Source organism: Corvus brachyrhynchos, unplaced genomic scaffold (assembly GCF_000691975.1).
Source record: "Corvus brachyrhynchos isolate BGI_N302 unplaced genomic scaffold, ASM69197v1 scaffold42, whole genome shotgun sequence".
Lineage (NCBI taxonomy): Eukaryota > Metazoa > Chordata > Aves > Passeriformes > Corvidae > Corvus > Corvus brachyrhynchos.
This window is the reverse complement of record NW_008237242.1, coordinates 1,201,274-1,216,359: the sequence shown is the minus strand read 5'-3', so window position 1 is coordinate 1,216,359 and position 15,086 is coordinate 1,201,274. Positions and strand designations below refer to the sequence as shown.

The 15,086-nt window shown below is 37.9% G+C and overlaps 1 protein-coding gene across 1 annotated transcript in view; it reads left to right on the top strand.

Annotated features, from left to right (window-relative positions):
* The window catches only part of CUNH5orf42 (chromosome unknown C5orf42 homolog), a 59,704-nt gene that overhangs the window by 20,050 nt on the left and 24,568 nt on the right, over positions 1 to 15,086 (top strand). The window contains 15 exon segments of the mRNA XM_017730234.1: positions 2,077 to 2,305; positions 2,545 to 2,678; positions 4,432 to 4,649; positions 4,883 to 5,047; positions 6,088 to 6,226; positions 6,551 to 6,660; positions 7,730 to 7,891; positions 8,056 to 8,164; positions 8,516 to 8,825; positions 9,253 to 10,180; positions 11,352 to 11,515; positions 12,552 to 12,653; positions 12,655 to 12,677; positions 13,254 to 13,336; positions 14,172 to 14,240. Of these exon segments, the coding sequence (XP_017585723.1) occupies positions 2,077 to 2,305; positions 2,545 to 2,678; positions 4,432 to 4,649; positions 4,883 to 5,047; positions 6,088 to 6,226; positions 6,551 to 6,660; positions 7,730 to 7,891; positions 8,056 to 8,164; positions 8,516 to 8,825; positions 9,253 to 10,180; positions 11,352 to 11,515; positions 12,552 to 12,653; positions 12,655 to 12,677; positions 13,254 to 13,336; positions 14,172 to 14,240 (2,945 nt within the window).

Sequence of the window (15,086 nt, the reverse complement as noted above, 5' to 3'; positions counted from 1 at the left end):
GGCTCAACCTTAAAATTGTACCCCAAAAAACTTCAAGAGTGGACCCTCGAAAGCAGTTGTGGGAAAAGCTGCAAGTCGGGGGAAGGGACTCACATGCGAGCAGAGAGACTCCTCTTCCAATGGACTGAACAGAGTTATTTGGAAGTGGGCGGCTGTCTCGTTGTGATAATGTTTTCATAGCATGAACAAGAGAGACTCCTCTTCCTAAATGGACTGAACAAGGTTATTATGGAAGTGGTAAACAGACTGAACATCTTAAGGGTTGTCTTTTTACATTGTCACTTGGAGAAGGGAGAAAGGTGGGGGGAAGTGTTCTGAAGGTGTGGTATGATTTTTTTTTTTCTTCTTTTAGGTCTGTTAATAAACTTCTTTATATTCTTTCAAGTTTGGTGCCTGCTTTGCATTTCTCCTTATTCTTATCTCACAGAAGATAAACAGTAATGAGTATTTTGGACCAAACCACTGCACTAAATTGGTGTTTCTGCCCGGTTACAAAGCAAACCCGCTACAGTGTCTTAAGTGGTGTATGAAGTTGCTGACCACTTTCCCTTGGATTGGGGTCTTCATTCTGTTTGCCATCCCTGTCTTCCAGCTCAGGGGGTTTATTAATCAGAAAACTGGTCTTATTACTAAAGACTGTGGCAGGGAAGGCATTAAGTACCTCAGCCTTTTTATCAACTTCTGTCACGATTTTGACTGAAGATCTGGCTCTGACTGACTTTGATCCTCCCAGAAGTGAGATAACAGCAGTGCTTAAGAAGTAGTTGAATTGGATCTGTGATCCAGTGTGACCCCAACTGAAAAGCCAGAGGAAAGCATTTTTTGCTTATCTAAAAGTCAAGCTCTTGGAAGCCAAAATGCTTCAGATACCATATTGTCAAAGCAAGTGAGAATGTCAAGTTGCTTTGGTGTTGAACCCAAGTAGTATTTGTTAGTTTAAGTCCTGCTTCTCAGCTTTTTCTGAGAATTACTATTTATCACAGTGAGTGATTTCAGCAATATTCCATTTAAAGATTTCCTTTGTTAGGAAATTTTTATTTTCAGAGTTATGTTTTCAAATGTTTGTGGGAATAAAGATTTGTTTGAAAGTATTTTAAGTACTCTACCACTAAGTTAATATTATAATCCCATATATTTTTCTACAATGTTAACTTACTTTGATTGATTATGTTTTCTGTAGTGTATTTGAATACATTGAGTATTTTTAATGTTTCTGTACTACAGCATGCACTGGTATCTACTTCTTTCTTCATGGTCTTTTGGATGCTTTATTTAGACAGCTTTCAAATAAAACCTACAAAATAAAACCTTGATTTTAATATTGATTAGGCAAAGATTGATGTATGTGGTGAGAAAATCGTGGTAAAATTAGTTGCTCAAGCTGGATTAGTCTGAATATCTCCTAAGTAATGCAATTGTCTGAGCAAAACAGAAACTGTGAGAGATGCAAATAACTGCTTAGAATTCATGTTGGTCAGCACCTCTCCAGGAGAACCAGGAAGCAAAACCTTGAAAAAAAAATCTAAATCTAAACAAAGAAGGAGATATTAAATTTGTCTGAAGTTTGTCTCTATACATTCTCCTAAAATCACAGAATCACAGAATATTATGTACTGTTCTTTTTCAAAAATGCATTTTAACATTCTGTCTTATGCAGTAAGTAGCAAAATGAGTACAAACAATGTGGGTACACTAGGAAAACTCTAGGAATTTCCATTTATCTCAGGTGTACCCTCTGGCATATCCTACAGATATCAGGAATATTTGCAAATGATCCATCAGTGTGATTAAGTCTTTAAAGTAAAAAAACCCACCAGTTTTGCACTTGCTTGCATATCCCACATTATTAAGCAGAAAAATAGCCTATTCTGAGCACACTATTATACCATTGCATGAGCTCCCTGTGCCTGCTGCAGATAAACTTCCATAGTGTGCCTCTAATAAAAGTAAATTAGTAATAAAAGCAGTAGTACACTGAAACGAATCCCCAAGCGATGTGAACTAATGAATTCTAGATTATTCATCTGATAGCATGCGGGTTTATGTAAACTTTAAAATGTGTTTTTCATGTCACAGACTTACCTCCTCGTGTCATTCCACTGCAATACTGTTTGGTTACCAGAGCTGTGGGGGACCAGAACCTTTCATCTGTGTGGACACCTGAATATGCTCTTGATTTGTTCTTTATTGGTGGACTCATTCCAGAGGCTGTGTGGTTAGCACACACACTTGGGGACTGGAAGCTCTCTGTTTCAATTGGTCTGGCCTACAAGCTGTATTGTCAGAACTCTGATGAGCTCTCAAGGTAAATTTACACTTGGAATTAGTATACTATATTTTGTTATATAGTTATTTGCATGAAGTTTATTGTGACAAGCCATATATATTGCCTTAGAAATTTATGTTCCCAGGCTCCTGGTAGGTATAGGACTTAAGGTGTTATGATTAATTATTTTAACATAGGTATTCATTTAACAGATCTTCAGTGGATTATGTATGGATATTACTTTGTTATTCATGAGAAGTTTCTTATTACACTTTCAGACTGAAAAAAGCAGAGTGTCACCTGCCATTAAGCTTATTACCAATGCAGACTTTTCAGGAAAAGTTACAGTCTCTATTAGGACAGCCAGTAACTGCTGAACCATCAGGACATATTAAATACAAGAAGTTCACAGGTACTTGAAATGAAAAATAATTGTGGTTATTTTTCATGTTATTTGACTACATACTCAGTATGTATTATACTCTGAGAAAGAAACAATTGCTTTCTCTTGTCCAGTCTGTGTATTACTGTTGTAATGTATTCAAGCACTTTAACTTCGTGAGGGTGTGTGTTTTGGCTTTGATCATTCCAGAAATGGAGTGTATTATCAATCTTGTCTTCTGTATTTGTATTGTCCAAACTCTTATTTGACTATATTTGATATTAACTTGTTTGGAAGAAAACTAAAGCTTCGTTAAACAAAAATTTAATGTATTAACAGTATGGAAAGTATCATCACACTTGAAATTAGCTACAAGAAGGTGTTTAGTTTTGGGTTTTCCTTTCTCTTAAAGTGGGTCTCCAGGTCCAGCAGCTAGCAAGGCTGTGTTCCCAGTAGGCACATACACAAGCACACATACACAGCACTTACATACAACTGGCCACACATGAACTCCTACAGACCTGCTCACTGCTAACACGGGCAGCACCAACAATCCTAACACATTTCCCTCTCCTCTTCGTCAGGGTGAAGGTCTGCATATAGATACCTGTTTGTACATTCTTCCAGTAGCTGGGCCAGTAGCAAGACCAGTAGCTGAGTGTCACAGGTTGCTCATGTCTGTGTATATGAGCCCCCAAAGCCCCAGCCCCTCTCTGTTTCCCAGTACAGAGCCACTCACAAACACCCTCTTCCCCCCCACACACACTGTCCATGCACCGCTGCAGTATCTGGCCTTGAGTATACAGCCTGTCCAGATGCCTGACACACACATACCTAGGTACACTGTATTTCTGGCGTGTGGTCATGACTCCCTGGTTCTCCTCTTGTCTTGCCCTTAGAGACAGGAAGACACACAAGCAGGTCTCTCAGTTGTCTCTCTGGCTTGTTGCAGCAGGGAATTACTGCAACTTGTATAGACAGCGAGGCCTGTGGAAAAGAAGTATAAGGACCGATTCCTGATAGATGTTTCAGAGAGATGTTTATTTTCCAGCCGCATGGCCGGGGACTGCCGAGGAGCTGTAGCAATCAGGGGACAACCAGGGTCCTTCCTGGGCAGGGGAACACAAAACAACCAATGGGGGAACGAGGTTGACCAGGGAGCAGGGAAACCCCGTGCCTCCACCCCAGGGTGCCCCTCCCCCTGGACCCCACGCCACGGGGGAGGAACCCCAACACTGGCTGTTGGCCAGGTCTTCACTGGTACCTGCAGGTCCTGGCAAGGTCCTAACTAAATACTTTACTCCTGAAATGCACACCATTAGCTAGATCAATCTGCCTTCATTTACATTTTACAGGAAGTTTACTGGCACAATCTGTATTTTTTACTCTGTTTTTGTCTCTTTGAAAACATTTCAAGTTCTTATCAACAGGTGGATGTACTTACTGATAAAAGAGTTGCTTCAGTCCTTATTAATAGTGTACCTAGTTTATGCCTTCTTGTTAAGAATCATTTGCCAGAATGTTATGCCAAGCAAATGCCTGGCTAAAAAGTTCAATTCTCTGCCTAGAAAAGCAATAGCCTCCACGGTAATGGAGCAAAATTTAAAATTAATAATTGAATACTATTTTTAAATGTATGAGATCTTATCTTAAAGCAAGTAGATGAAGTCTGTCATTGTAATATATGAATGCAAATTCAGATAACATAACCTCATGATGTCAGAATGAAGATCCATGTATTGATACAATTAATTTATCAGCTTCTGGGCTTAATATGTCATAGATCCCATTGAAGAGGAAGATGCAGATGTTCTTTACAGTAAAATACAGGAACTACTAAAAGCAGCTGTTATGGCAGATGTTGATATTCTCTCAGAGACATTTCAGCTTTTGATGGATTCTGCCAAGGATCTTTGCAGAAAGTTTTACGGTTTGGTTCCAGTTGGGCTTTATCTTCCAGCACCACCATTGTACTGTCCTCAGCCAGCTTCCCTCAGTGAAGTAAGTATGTTTCTTGTGTGTTTGTTTAGATGTATTTATGAACCTTCATGAGCTTTGTTCTGGTTCCTTTCAGCTCATTTTTCTGTTTTCTTTCATATCTGCTTGTTTACTTAAGTAGCACAACGATGATAAGAAAGTACGTGTGCATGCTGTAAAGAAGAAGGGATTAGGACCAGAAACAACATTTAATTATATGTCCTTTCTAATTTTGGGGTTTGTCTTTGCATTTTCAGGAAGACAGCGATGGCATTCTTCTAAAAATGGAGAAAGAAGTCCGTCAGAAAGTGTCAGGAGTTCTTCAGCGAATTATCTTGCTCTTGCGGGCTGCTCGTTGTTCTTGCTCCGCAGCACAGTGGTATATTAGGCAACTGAAGTGGGCAAGAAAAGTTATGCAGAAAGTAAACATTTAACTTTATATTTTTAACTTGATTATCAGTTGTAAAGATTACTGACAAATTTGCAGCTGCAGGAGCATTCAGTCTCACCTGGGCTTTGATGTCATGTTTTGTACGTGTCATCTTCTAGTTTTACACTCATGTTCATTTTTTTTAGGAAACCGGAACTTAAAGATTTAGGGTGTCTAATTCATAAAGTGTTTCCTTTTGGGTGTCTTTCTATACCTGCTTGGTAACATACAAATTCATTTATTGTCCATTTGAAAGAAAAAAGCAGACTTTAATTGGGAGTTATAGCTGTTAGGTGGAAACATGCTCCAAATCACTTAGGGTTGGATATGGAACAGAGAAGATAATGCTCACTTCAGGTAAAGGGTCATCTCCATGCATAGAACTTGTAAGATCTCATTTTACTTTTGTGCAATTTGTTTGCACAGAAGCAAGTTCAGAATAAATAGATTAAAAGTTTTTGTGTAAAATCAGCCTTTCCTTAGGTCATTGTAACACAGCTACTTAAGGAAGATTGAGTTAGTACAGTGGCTGTCTCTCTTCCTGCAATGCCCTTGCAGCAGCATTAATGCAGTGACTGAGATCACAAACTGGTCTGACTAACAAGTATTTACTTCTGTTTGCATGGTCACATGCTTAATGTTGGCATGGGGAGCTGGTCAGACGTACCAACTGAAACTGGAGGCAAAGCTGATTAGCCTTGGTGACAGCAACCTGGACTGTGTTGAATTAATCTGGTTTCTTGGTTGTGATCTTAGTTCTTCTTATACTTTGTTACTCTTGTATTTCACAGTAATCATGAGTACCATTCAAACAAACGCATTTTTTGTGCCATAGCTCATATTAAACATATTCTCTTAAATGAATTTTTGGAGTAGTGAGTTGAAGAAAATGGAAAGCCAGCTTAAGGGAGTTTTACTCATCTTGGCAGTATTCTGCTAATATCCGAGAGGCTGTGCATTCTGTAGTGATGCATGTAAAATGTTAACTGATTTTCATTTCCATTTTGATTGTTTGTTTACTTATTTTTATAGATTCGAATGAAAGGTTCTCTTCCTTCGCTGAGTCCATTCCCAGAGACTTTGCTTCGTTACTGCAGTTTCCGCACTGTTCTCTGTGGATCTACATCTTCTGGACACCATCAGTTTGATGACATGACCTGTAAAATTTTAGGTCTGTATGCAATAACATAAAATAATTTAGAGAAAATCCACATGTGGCAAATAAACTCTTATTAGCTTGAAATAGTATATTGCAATGTGTCAGGAACACATTTCATTTCCAGGTTTTATGTTAGTTATCAAAACTCTTATTCTAAAATGTGCAGTTCTAGATTCAGAGCAGGGGGTCATGCTACAGACCTGACAGATGTGAAAGAACATGAACACTAAGTGGGACTAAGGAGCTGTAGCTCCAGAGCAATACTGAAAAATATCAAGCTGTTCTATTTAATTTATTTAAATAGAATCTCACCATATTGCATGTTTGTATTTGTAGGTTGGTTCAGGGAGTTCTGTGCATTATGCTGGATGTTTCATGTTCGTGAAAAATTATCTGACAACTGTAGGCGGTACCAAACTGCAAGGGAAAATATTAACAATATCAAGGTAATTATATTACTAATATAGTAGAGATACATTTTAATTGTGTGAAGCTATGAGAAGAATTCTAAAGGTCTGTTGTATATTTCTGTGAGAACTTTTATTTGCGTAATATAATAAAATGAGGGCAGTGCTTCCAATGTGAATCATGTGTTTGATGCCACAGAGCAGTGCTGTGCATGTGAACTCCATCTTCCTGACAGTATTTCTGTTAGGCTTTTGCTTGGTATTTAACTCAGAAGAGCAATAGCTGCCAGGAGAGCAATAGCTTCTACATTCGTTGACCTAAGAATTTACTGTCTGGGTGGGGTTTTTTTTCCCCATTAGGTCAAGATATTTTGGGTATTTCCTGAATAGTGTATATTTAGTACACACAAAATGGGGTTTATGGTGTACTAAATATACAGGGTTTTCAGAAAGAATAATGAAAAAAATAAAAACTTCATCACCTTTTCTTTACTTATACCCTCATCAATTGATGTCAGAGGTTCAGGAAGAAAAAGAAAGAAACTACTAGCATATTTGTCATGTATTCTGTAAAAAGTCCAAAATTTTTCTTCACCAGAAAAACCAAGTTTCAGATAAACAGGATGGCTCTGTTTCAAATGGTAGAATATTCTGATTTTTCTGTACTTTGTGTGACAGTGGCAAATGAGATAGAAAATACTGTTCAAAATAAACTGATCCATCTTAAAAGCCTCTTGCAAGGCTTAATTATCTTGCTCACGAGAAAGAATTTATGATCACCTGAAGTCAGAAGTAGGATTATTTACTTCACAGTTTAGGCAAATCTTCAAGTTTTACCCTGACTGCAAACAGACTCTTCAGCAGAGTGTTAATGGAATTATTTCCTAAGCTGGTTTAAAAAAGCTCTTCTTTTTTTCTCCTTTTTTTTTTAATGTACATTGTGATCTATTACAACCTTGATCTGTCTCCTGCCCTCACGCACTACTGTTTGGCAGATAAGTTAGAGATTTTTGTTTTCTAGGAAAGAAGCATTACTATTTGTAATGTATGAATAATTTTGCTGAAATATATTGTTCATACCAATTAATGTTTCTGGTGATTTTTTTAGGATCTGAATAAGAATGGATATGATGTCTCCACAGTTGAGCATTGTCTGAATGCAGTGGAGTGGGCTTGTCGAATGCTTCCTTTCTGCAGGTTCATGAATGTTGAAGAATTAGTTCAAGATGTAATTTTGAGTCTGCTTGGAGAATTGCCACCAATAAAAAAGGTGAAAGACCTTAAAACTAGAATAAAAGCAATAGAGATTATCACAAATATTTCTCCTCCTTGGAAGAGCTACTAGTTAGATTTTCTAGTGGTATAAGTTCTGTGTGAAAAGACACCTTACTTGTATGTTAGCTACTGGAAAAGATGTTCTTTTTTTTTGTGTAGGTGGCAGAGATTTTTGTAAAAGCATTTCCTAATCCTGAAGATATAAGAGTTTCACTAAGAGATAAATATCATGGACTTCAAGAGCGACTAAGTCACAGTATTGTTAAAGGTAATGTTCATCCCTCTTCAGGAAATTTTAAACAAATTTTATTTTTTATCCTACTTTCTAATTTGTGAGAATACTTTCTTTCATACTCCATGCAAAACAATTATTGTAGTTTTCAGTTAGACAGCTGAGTTTTGTGACAATTTCTGTATTTTCTGTCTGGTATGTGTATACCAATCACAGAGTATCATGGCTTTCAAAATGTTGGTGGTTCTTCACTTTATCACAGTTTCTTGTTAAATTTATAAATTACTCTAATTTATGATTTTAGTTGAAATCTAATTCATGTCTAAATTTGAGACACTAACTCAAAACTGAAGATTAAGATTGAAAACTTGATTTTCTTTCTTTTAGTAGGCCCTGAAAATGAAGAAATGATGTCTGTTGTTATACAGGCTGCTGAAGAAGTGAGGAAGAAGGCCTTGAGACGTGTAGTAAAGAACATAGGCCCTATAGAAATCAACATTTGGGAGCCAGTAGAAGAGGGAGCATCAAATGATGAGGAACACTGTTATGACAGATTCTCACTAGGCACTAGTCTTAGCACGAGCACACTTACTGATCTTGGGAATCCTCAGATATATAGTGATACAGACACAGCAGACACACTTTCCAATGCTTTGTTTACTGAGGAAACAAGAGCTCAAACACCGTCATTCCCAAGGTATGAAAAAATTGCAGCAGAAAGCTTTTGATTTAAATAAAGGGGAAAACGAAAGAAAAAAGGGTTGTGTCCTGCTGATCAAGTAATCTCTTCACCAAACAGGGTGATTGTCACTTTGGGTGATTTATCAAGTGAAGAATTACAAATTTACCAAATCTTAGAACATCTTAGGATGTTATATCAGTTAGTATGTGACTAATATGTTATTGAAGTGTAAATTATTATCAGCTATGTCCACATGTTACTGCCTAGTTTCTGTCTATGGATTTTGAATTTGATTAATCTACCACTTCAGCATTGTACTAATGTAAATATCGGTTTGTTCATTTGCCTTTTTTAACACCAATGGAAGAAAAGGAACTAATGTTGCATGTAATTCTTAAAATGGATTTGGGTATTAATGGTTCTTACATTTATTGTCTTACAGGGATAACGAACTCCAACGACAAAGGGAAATAGGCAGCAAAAATACCACACACAAGATAAAAGCTCCTAATTGTAAAACAAAACATAAAGTATGTCAAAGAGACATGCTTAATCCATGTAATTTGCCTGTAGTTGGTGCATGGGAATTTGAACGTGATGATGATGAGTATGTTAGATTTTTAGAACTCTTTTTGAGTTATGTTCTTGAGAGAGACCTGATAAAGTATGGTGAGCTTGGAATTCCATTTCTCACTAGCTTTTCTGGGCTGCTTCGAGAGCATGAATTGAACTCTCTCTTTTTTGATGTTCACACAACACTAAAACGTCGACAAAACAAAACTAGAAGTCAAAGTGTGTTTAGCGCAGGGTCTTGCTATACTGTCACCCTGGCATCTTGTGATCCTGAAAAAGTGCCTGCCTGTAGTGAAAACAAAAATATTTTGGAAAAACCAACAATTGTACAGTCCATTGTACAGACCACAGAACCTTCTGTGCATAACCTAATGAAAGGACATCAAGAAGGATTATTTGGTTTAAAATACAAGTCAATTTACAGAGCTCAGACTGACAATCAAGAAGTCACTGTTGCACTAGCAAGCCAGACCTTTCCTAAGCATACTTCCTCTACCCTGCAAACTCAGGCAACTTCTAAATACATTTACAAAACTCTTGATGTAGTTGGTGTTCTGCCAGCAGAAGAACTGCCTATAGAATTGACAGGCAAGTTGAGCAATATTGCAAAATTGCTGGAGTGGATGATCAGATGGTCCGATAAAAGACTGCTCTGTGGTTCCAATAAACAAGATTCTTTAGAGGAGCCTCTCCCAATGATACATGTGAAAACATCATCGGCAGCTGTCCTTTCATCTTTTTGGTTGTTAGAACAGCTATATGGAGACAGATCTCTAACAAAGAGCTTTAGATGTAAGGTAAGAAAAAGGATGGGACAAGTGTCAATGAAATGTGTGAGTGAGTTATGCCAGTAAAGAAAGTCACATACATGTTTTACCTCATAGTTCTGTTCTCAGTAAAACCTGGAGTATTGAGTAACAGCCTTTCTTTTAAGAGTTGCTAAGAAAAGAGAAAAATTCCAGAAATACTGAAATTCTCTCTGTAAAAATACCTGAGTTGGAGATGAAAGTTCTCTGGAAGTTAAAAATATAGCTCATTTATCCAGATACCACTTTTTTTGCACAAATTCCTGTAAGTTTGGCCACTGCGTCTAGTCTTAGACATCATCTTTGAGGAAACCTACTACTGGAGATAGACTATGGCAAAGCAAGGCAAAGAATAAAGAAGTAGTTTCTCTTGGAAGAGCATAAGTTCATTTGTCTTTGAGGACAGTGCAGGTACAGTCTGTAATACTGGTTAAAGACTGGTGAAAAATGACTAGCACTGTTACAGAGATTTGGAGTATATGTGTGTATATGAAAGAAGAGATTTGCCAGGAGAACCTGGTAGGTATTGCTTTAGTTTATAGTTTCAGGACAACTGGATCACTTAGCTCCTTTAATTAACAGTACCTAGAATCAGAGAATACATTAAAGGCTTTGAGGGGAGAGGGTTGTGGGACTTTTTTTGAGAAGGCTTTTCTCCCATTTCAAAAGAGATTTTTTTTTTCATACTTTTTGCTTGTATTTTCTGGTTTTTTGGACAAGTATTTTATTTACAGCTTACAAATTTTCTGCATGCACCTAACCACAAGATTATGTATGTCTTTGCCTTTCATACTGTTTTCAGTGGTAATTTGAGAGTTCCATATTACACCTGATTAAGGCCAAATCTTACTGTATATATTTGTCTCGATTATATTGTCATATAGTATCTTTGACAATTAACACTCAGTTGACACTGACAAATCTTTCTTAGATTTCATTTGGATAATTCAGAGGACCATTGCTTCACTTAATGCAAAAAGGGCAGAAACTCAGCGTTTCACAGGCAACTGTAAATCCAGGATTTCTTGGCTCTATGATAAAGAAAAGGATACGAATTAAGCATAATCATTCTATATGAAAGCATTGTGGTTTTTTAAAAGTGTCTGGTTTTTTGGTTTTTTTTAAAGTAGTGAATTTTGTTTATCATTATTTTTATTAATAGCATCCAGATAATCAGTATCTGAAAGAAATTGCATCTCTATCAGAGGCCCAGTCTAGAACAGACAAAGAAAGTAGTATGGATGAAGGCTCTTCCATAGTGGCCAATTCTCCTCCTGGTGTCCAGAATGTACAAGCCTATGATGATCTTTGTGAAAGTGATTTGGGGTAATTTTTTTTTTTTTTAACCTAAGAGCTCTAGTTGATCATAATTCTTCTGTTGAGCACCATGAAAAGATCCACTGTTATTATGTGTTATATATGTGTTTCATTTTGAGTGAAAAGTCAAAGTTGTGCATATTGGTTACAGCTGCATGAAGCAGATTAAATATTCTCCATCAGCACAGGTACATTAGGTAGAGAATAATGTAGCTGTTGCATATTAAGTGAATTGTACATGGTTGTTTATAAACTTAGTGATGTGGAAATAGAATCTAGATTTCCAGTATCATGGTATCATGGTTTTCTCAAAGAATTCAGATAACTTCCCCTCTCTTCACTGTAATTTTTTATGATTTGAGATGATTTATGATTTGAGTTCACAATGTTCGTTTATTTTCCCCTGGATTTGTAATCTAGCTGTGTTCATATGTGTGCTTGTCAGAAAAATAGATGGAAAAAGCAGTAATATTTGTTAATATCTTGCACTGTCCTGATGAAGAATCCTTAACCTGAACTCCTCTGTGGCATTTCATCTTCTGTTGCAATAAAGAAAAAAATAGATCTCTAGTATTAGAAGATACATGTATAGAGAGAGAGTTAGATAGATCTCTAGTACTCTGAAAATAATCTCTAGTATTTTGAGACATTGTTGTATGTCTTGTCTGACAATTTGCTATTTTTTTTTAATAAAGGAAGTTTCTGTGAGGGAGATAAGTGTAGCCTTAACCAGATGATTTTGAAGACATAGCACAGGTTTGCTTCCATTTTTGGTAGATCATGTGTGTTGGTTACATTTTTCTGGAAACAGCTCATCTGTTTAATAGTGTCCAATTAATGACACAAAAATATCACAGACATCCACAAAAAAAAATTAAGCTTGGTTGAAGTCATAGTCAGAGAGAAAACTTAAATGAATATTGATTATATCACAACAGTGTTTATTTTACAGTTAGGCACTAGCCTGCAATCTGAAAGGAGCAGCATACTCGAAGTGAGCCAGATACTTATGTTGTTAATTACCTTTTGTAATCCCAATTACCAGAATGTCTACAAAGTCAAAATATTTTGATAAGAAGGAAATTAATCATGGAAATAATTCTGTCCCTCTAATGACTGAAGATCTGAATGAAGTGGGACCTTTTTTTTTTGAGTGTAACACCAGAACAAGGTTTGTTTTAATGGTATATCCTTTTACTATGGTCTGACATATAAAGCAGTAGTTTTGCATGAGTATGATTTTATGTCCCTCTGTTTATTTAATCAAAAAATGTGAGTGTTTTCATTGTTGTATTGGAATTATTTTATCCAGTTTGTATTATAACTAAATTATATAAAATTGCTTTATCAAGACTTTCCAATTACTATTTCACTTATGTTACTTTTTTGCTATAGAGATAGAACAATGTATGATATATATGAGAGAACATGTTCTGTTCTCTCTTATACGTTCATTCCAGAAATATTCATGCAAGTGTGTAAAACAATTTGCAAATTTTAACAGCTGAGTATGCATAAGTTATCGTATTTGTACCCTTTATATAAGCTGCTTTTTTTTTTACCTCTCTCTTCGGGAGCATGTATCAACACTACTAAGAACGCAATTTTGAATTTGCTGAAGCAACTTTGAACACTTTACTCCACACTAGTAAAAGAGTGAATTAATGTGACCTGCTGTCAGAAATCGCATAAAAGTACTATAGTCCATGTAGTTTTCTAATTTAGAGTAATTGTGTTTATTTTGTAGAGTTCTTTGAGGAGCCATATGAAACTCCGAAGAGCTCCAATAGCTCTGTCAAGATCAAACCTGTAGAACATCAAAGAGAACAGGCAAGTTACCACAGAATTGTTAGGGATAATAGAAACATTTGGATTTGGAAGGGACCTGAAAGATCATCTCATTCCAAACCCCCTGCCATGGGCAGGGACACCTTCTACTAGACCAGATAGATTATCCAGGGCCCCATCCAACCTGGTCTTGAACACATTCATGGATGGGACATCCACAACTTCTCTGGGCGACCTATTCCAGTTCCTCACCTCCTCACAGGAAAGAATTTCTTCCTCTAATCTAATCTAAACCCACCCTTTTTCAGTTTGAAGTAATTCCCCCTCTCCTATTACTATGTGCTCTTTTTAAGAGGTTCATCTCCAGCTTTCCTGTAGGCTCCTTGAGCTACTGAAAGACTGCTCTAAGGTCTCCCTAGAGCTTTCTGTTCATTATGCTGAACAACCCCAACTCTGTCAGCCTTTCCTCATAGGTCCTCCAGGCCCCTGAACACCCTTTGTCCTGGGCTTGCTTTAGTAGGTCCATGTCCTTCTTGTATTGGTGGGCACAGAGCTGAACACAGTACTCCAGTGAGTCTTCTGAGGACAGAATAGAGGGGAGAATTGCCTCCCTCAATCTGCTGGCCACATTGCTTTGGGTGCAGCCCAGGAAATGTTTGGCTTGGACAATCTCTCAGTATTCCTCACCCTGTCCTTGTTTCCACCCTCTGTAAGCTTCATTTTTGTGTTTGACTTTGTCTGGGAACTCCTTGTTCATCTATGCAAGCCTCCTGGCGTTTTTCCCTACCTTCCTCTTTGTTGGGATGCATCACTCCTGAGGCTGGAGGAGATGATTCTTGAATATTAACCAGCTTTTTTGTGCCTCTCTTCCCTTCAGGGCACTATCCCATGGGACTCTACCGAGCAGATCCCTGAAGAGGCCAGACTCTGCTCTCCTGAAGTGAAGGTCAGTGAGCTTTCTGTGTGCCCTCCTCACTGCCCTGAGGAACTCAAATTCCACCATTTCATGGTTGCTGCGGCTAAGGCTGCCCTTGAGCTTCACATTCCCCAGCACCTCCTCCTTGTTGGTCAGATTGAGGTCCACCATAGCACCTCTCCTCACTGGCTGTTCTGTCACATGTAGAAGGAAGCTATCATCAATGCCTTACAGAACCTTCCGTATTTCCTGTGCCCTGCTGTGTTGCCCCTCCAGCAGATACTGGGATGATTGGAGTTCCCTGTGAGAACCAGGGTTTGTGTACATGAGGCTATCTGCATATTCCTATCTGCATATAGAGGACCTCATCTGCTTCATCTTCCTAGTTGGCAGCCTTTTATCAGACCCCCACTGTAATGTCACCTGTCCCTGCCCTCCTGGTAAACCTGAGCCATAAATTCTTGGTCAACTCATCCATCCCCGGGCAGATCTCCATGCACTCCAGCTAGTCATTGATGTAGAGGGTGACACCCACTCCTTGTCTCCCCTGTCTGTGCTTCCTAAAGAGGCTGCATCCATCCATTCCAACACTCCAGTCATCAGAGTCATCACACCACATGTCTGCAATGCCAGTAAAATCATACCTGGCAGAGGTACACATGTCCAACTCTTGTTTATTCCCCATGCTATATGTGTTTGCATGGAGGCCTCCAGTGAAGCTCAGTTACTGGCAGGAGTAGCTGTAATTCCTTTGTGCAGCTCTTCAGGTGCTCTGTTGACATGCAGTCCCTCTCCAGGCATCTCTTTCTGTCTCTGGCATAAAATTGCCCCTCTCCTGGCAGCTTTTCTTTTATGCCCTCCGTCCCCACTGCCCAC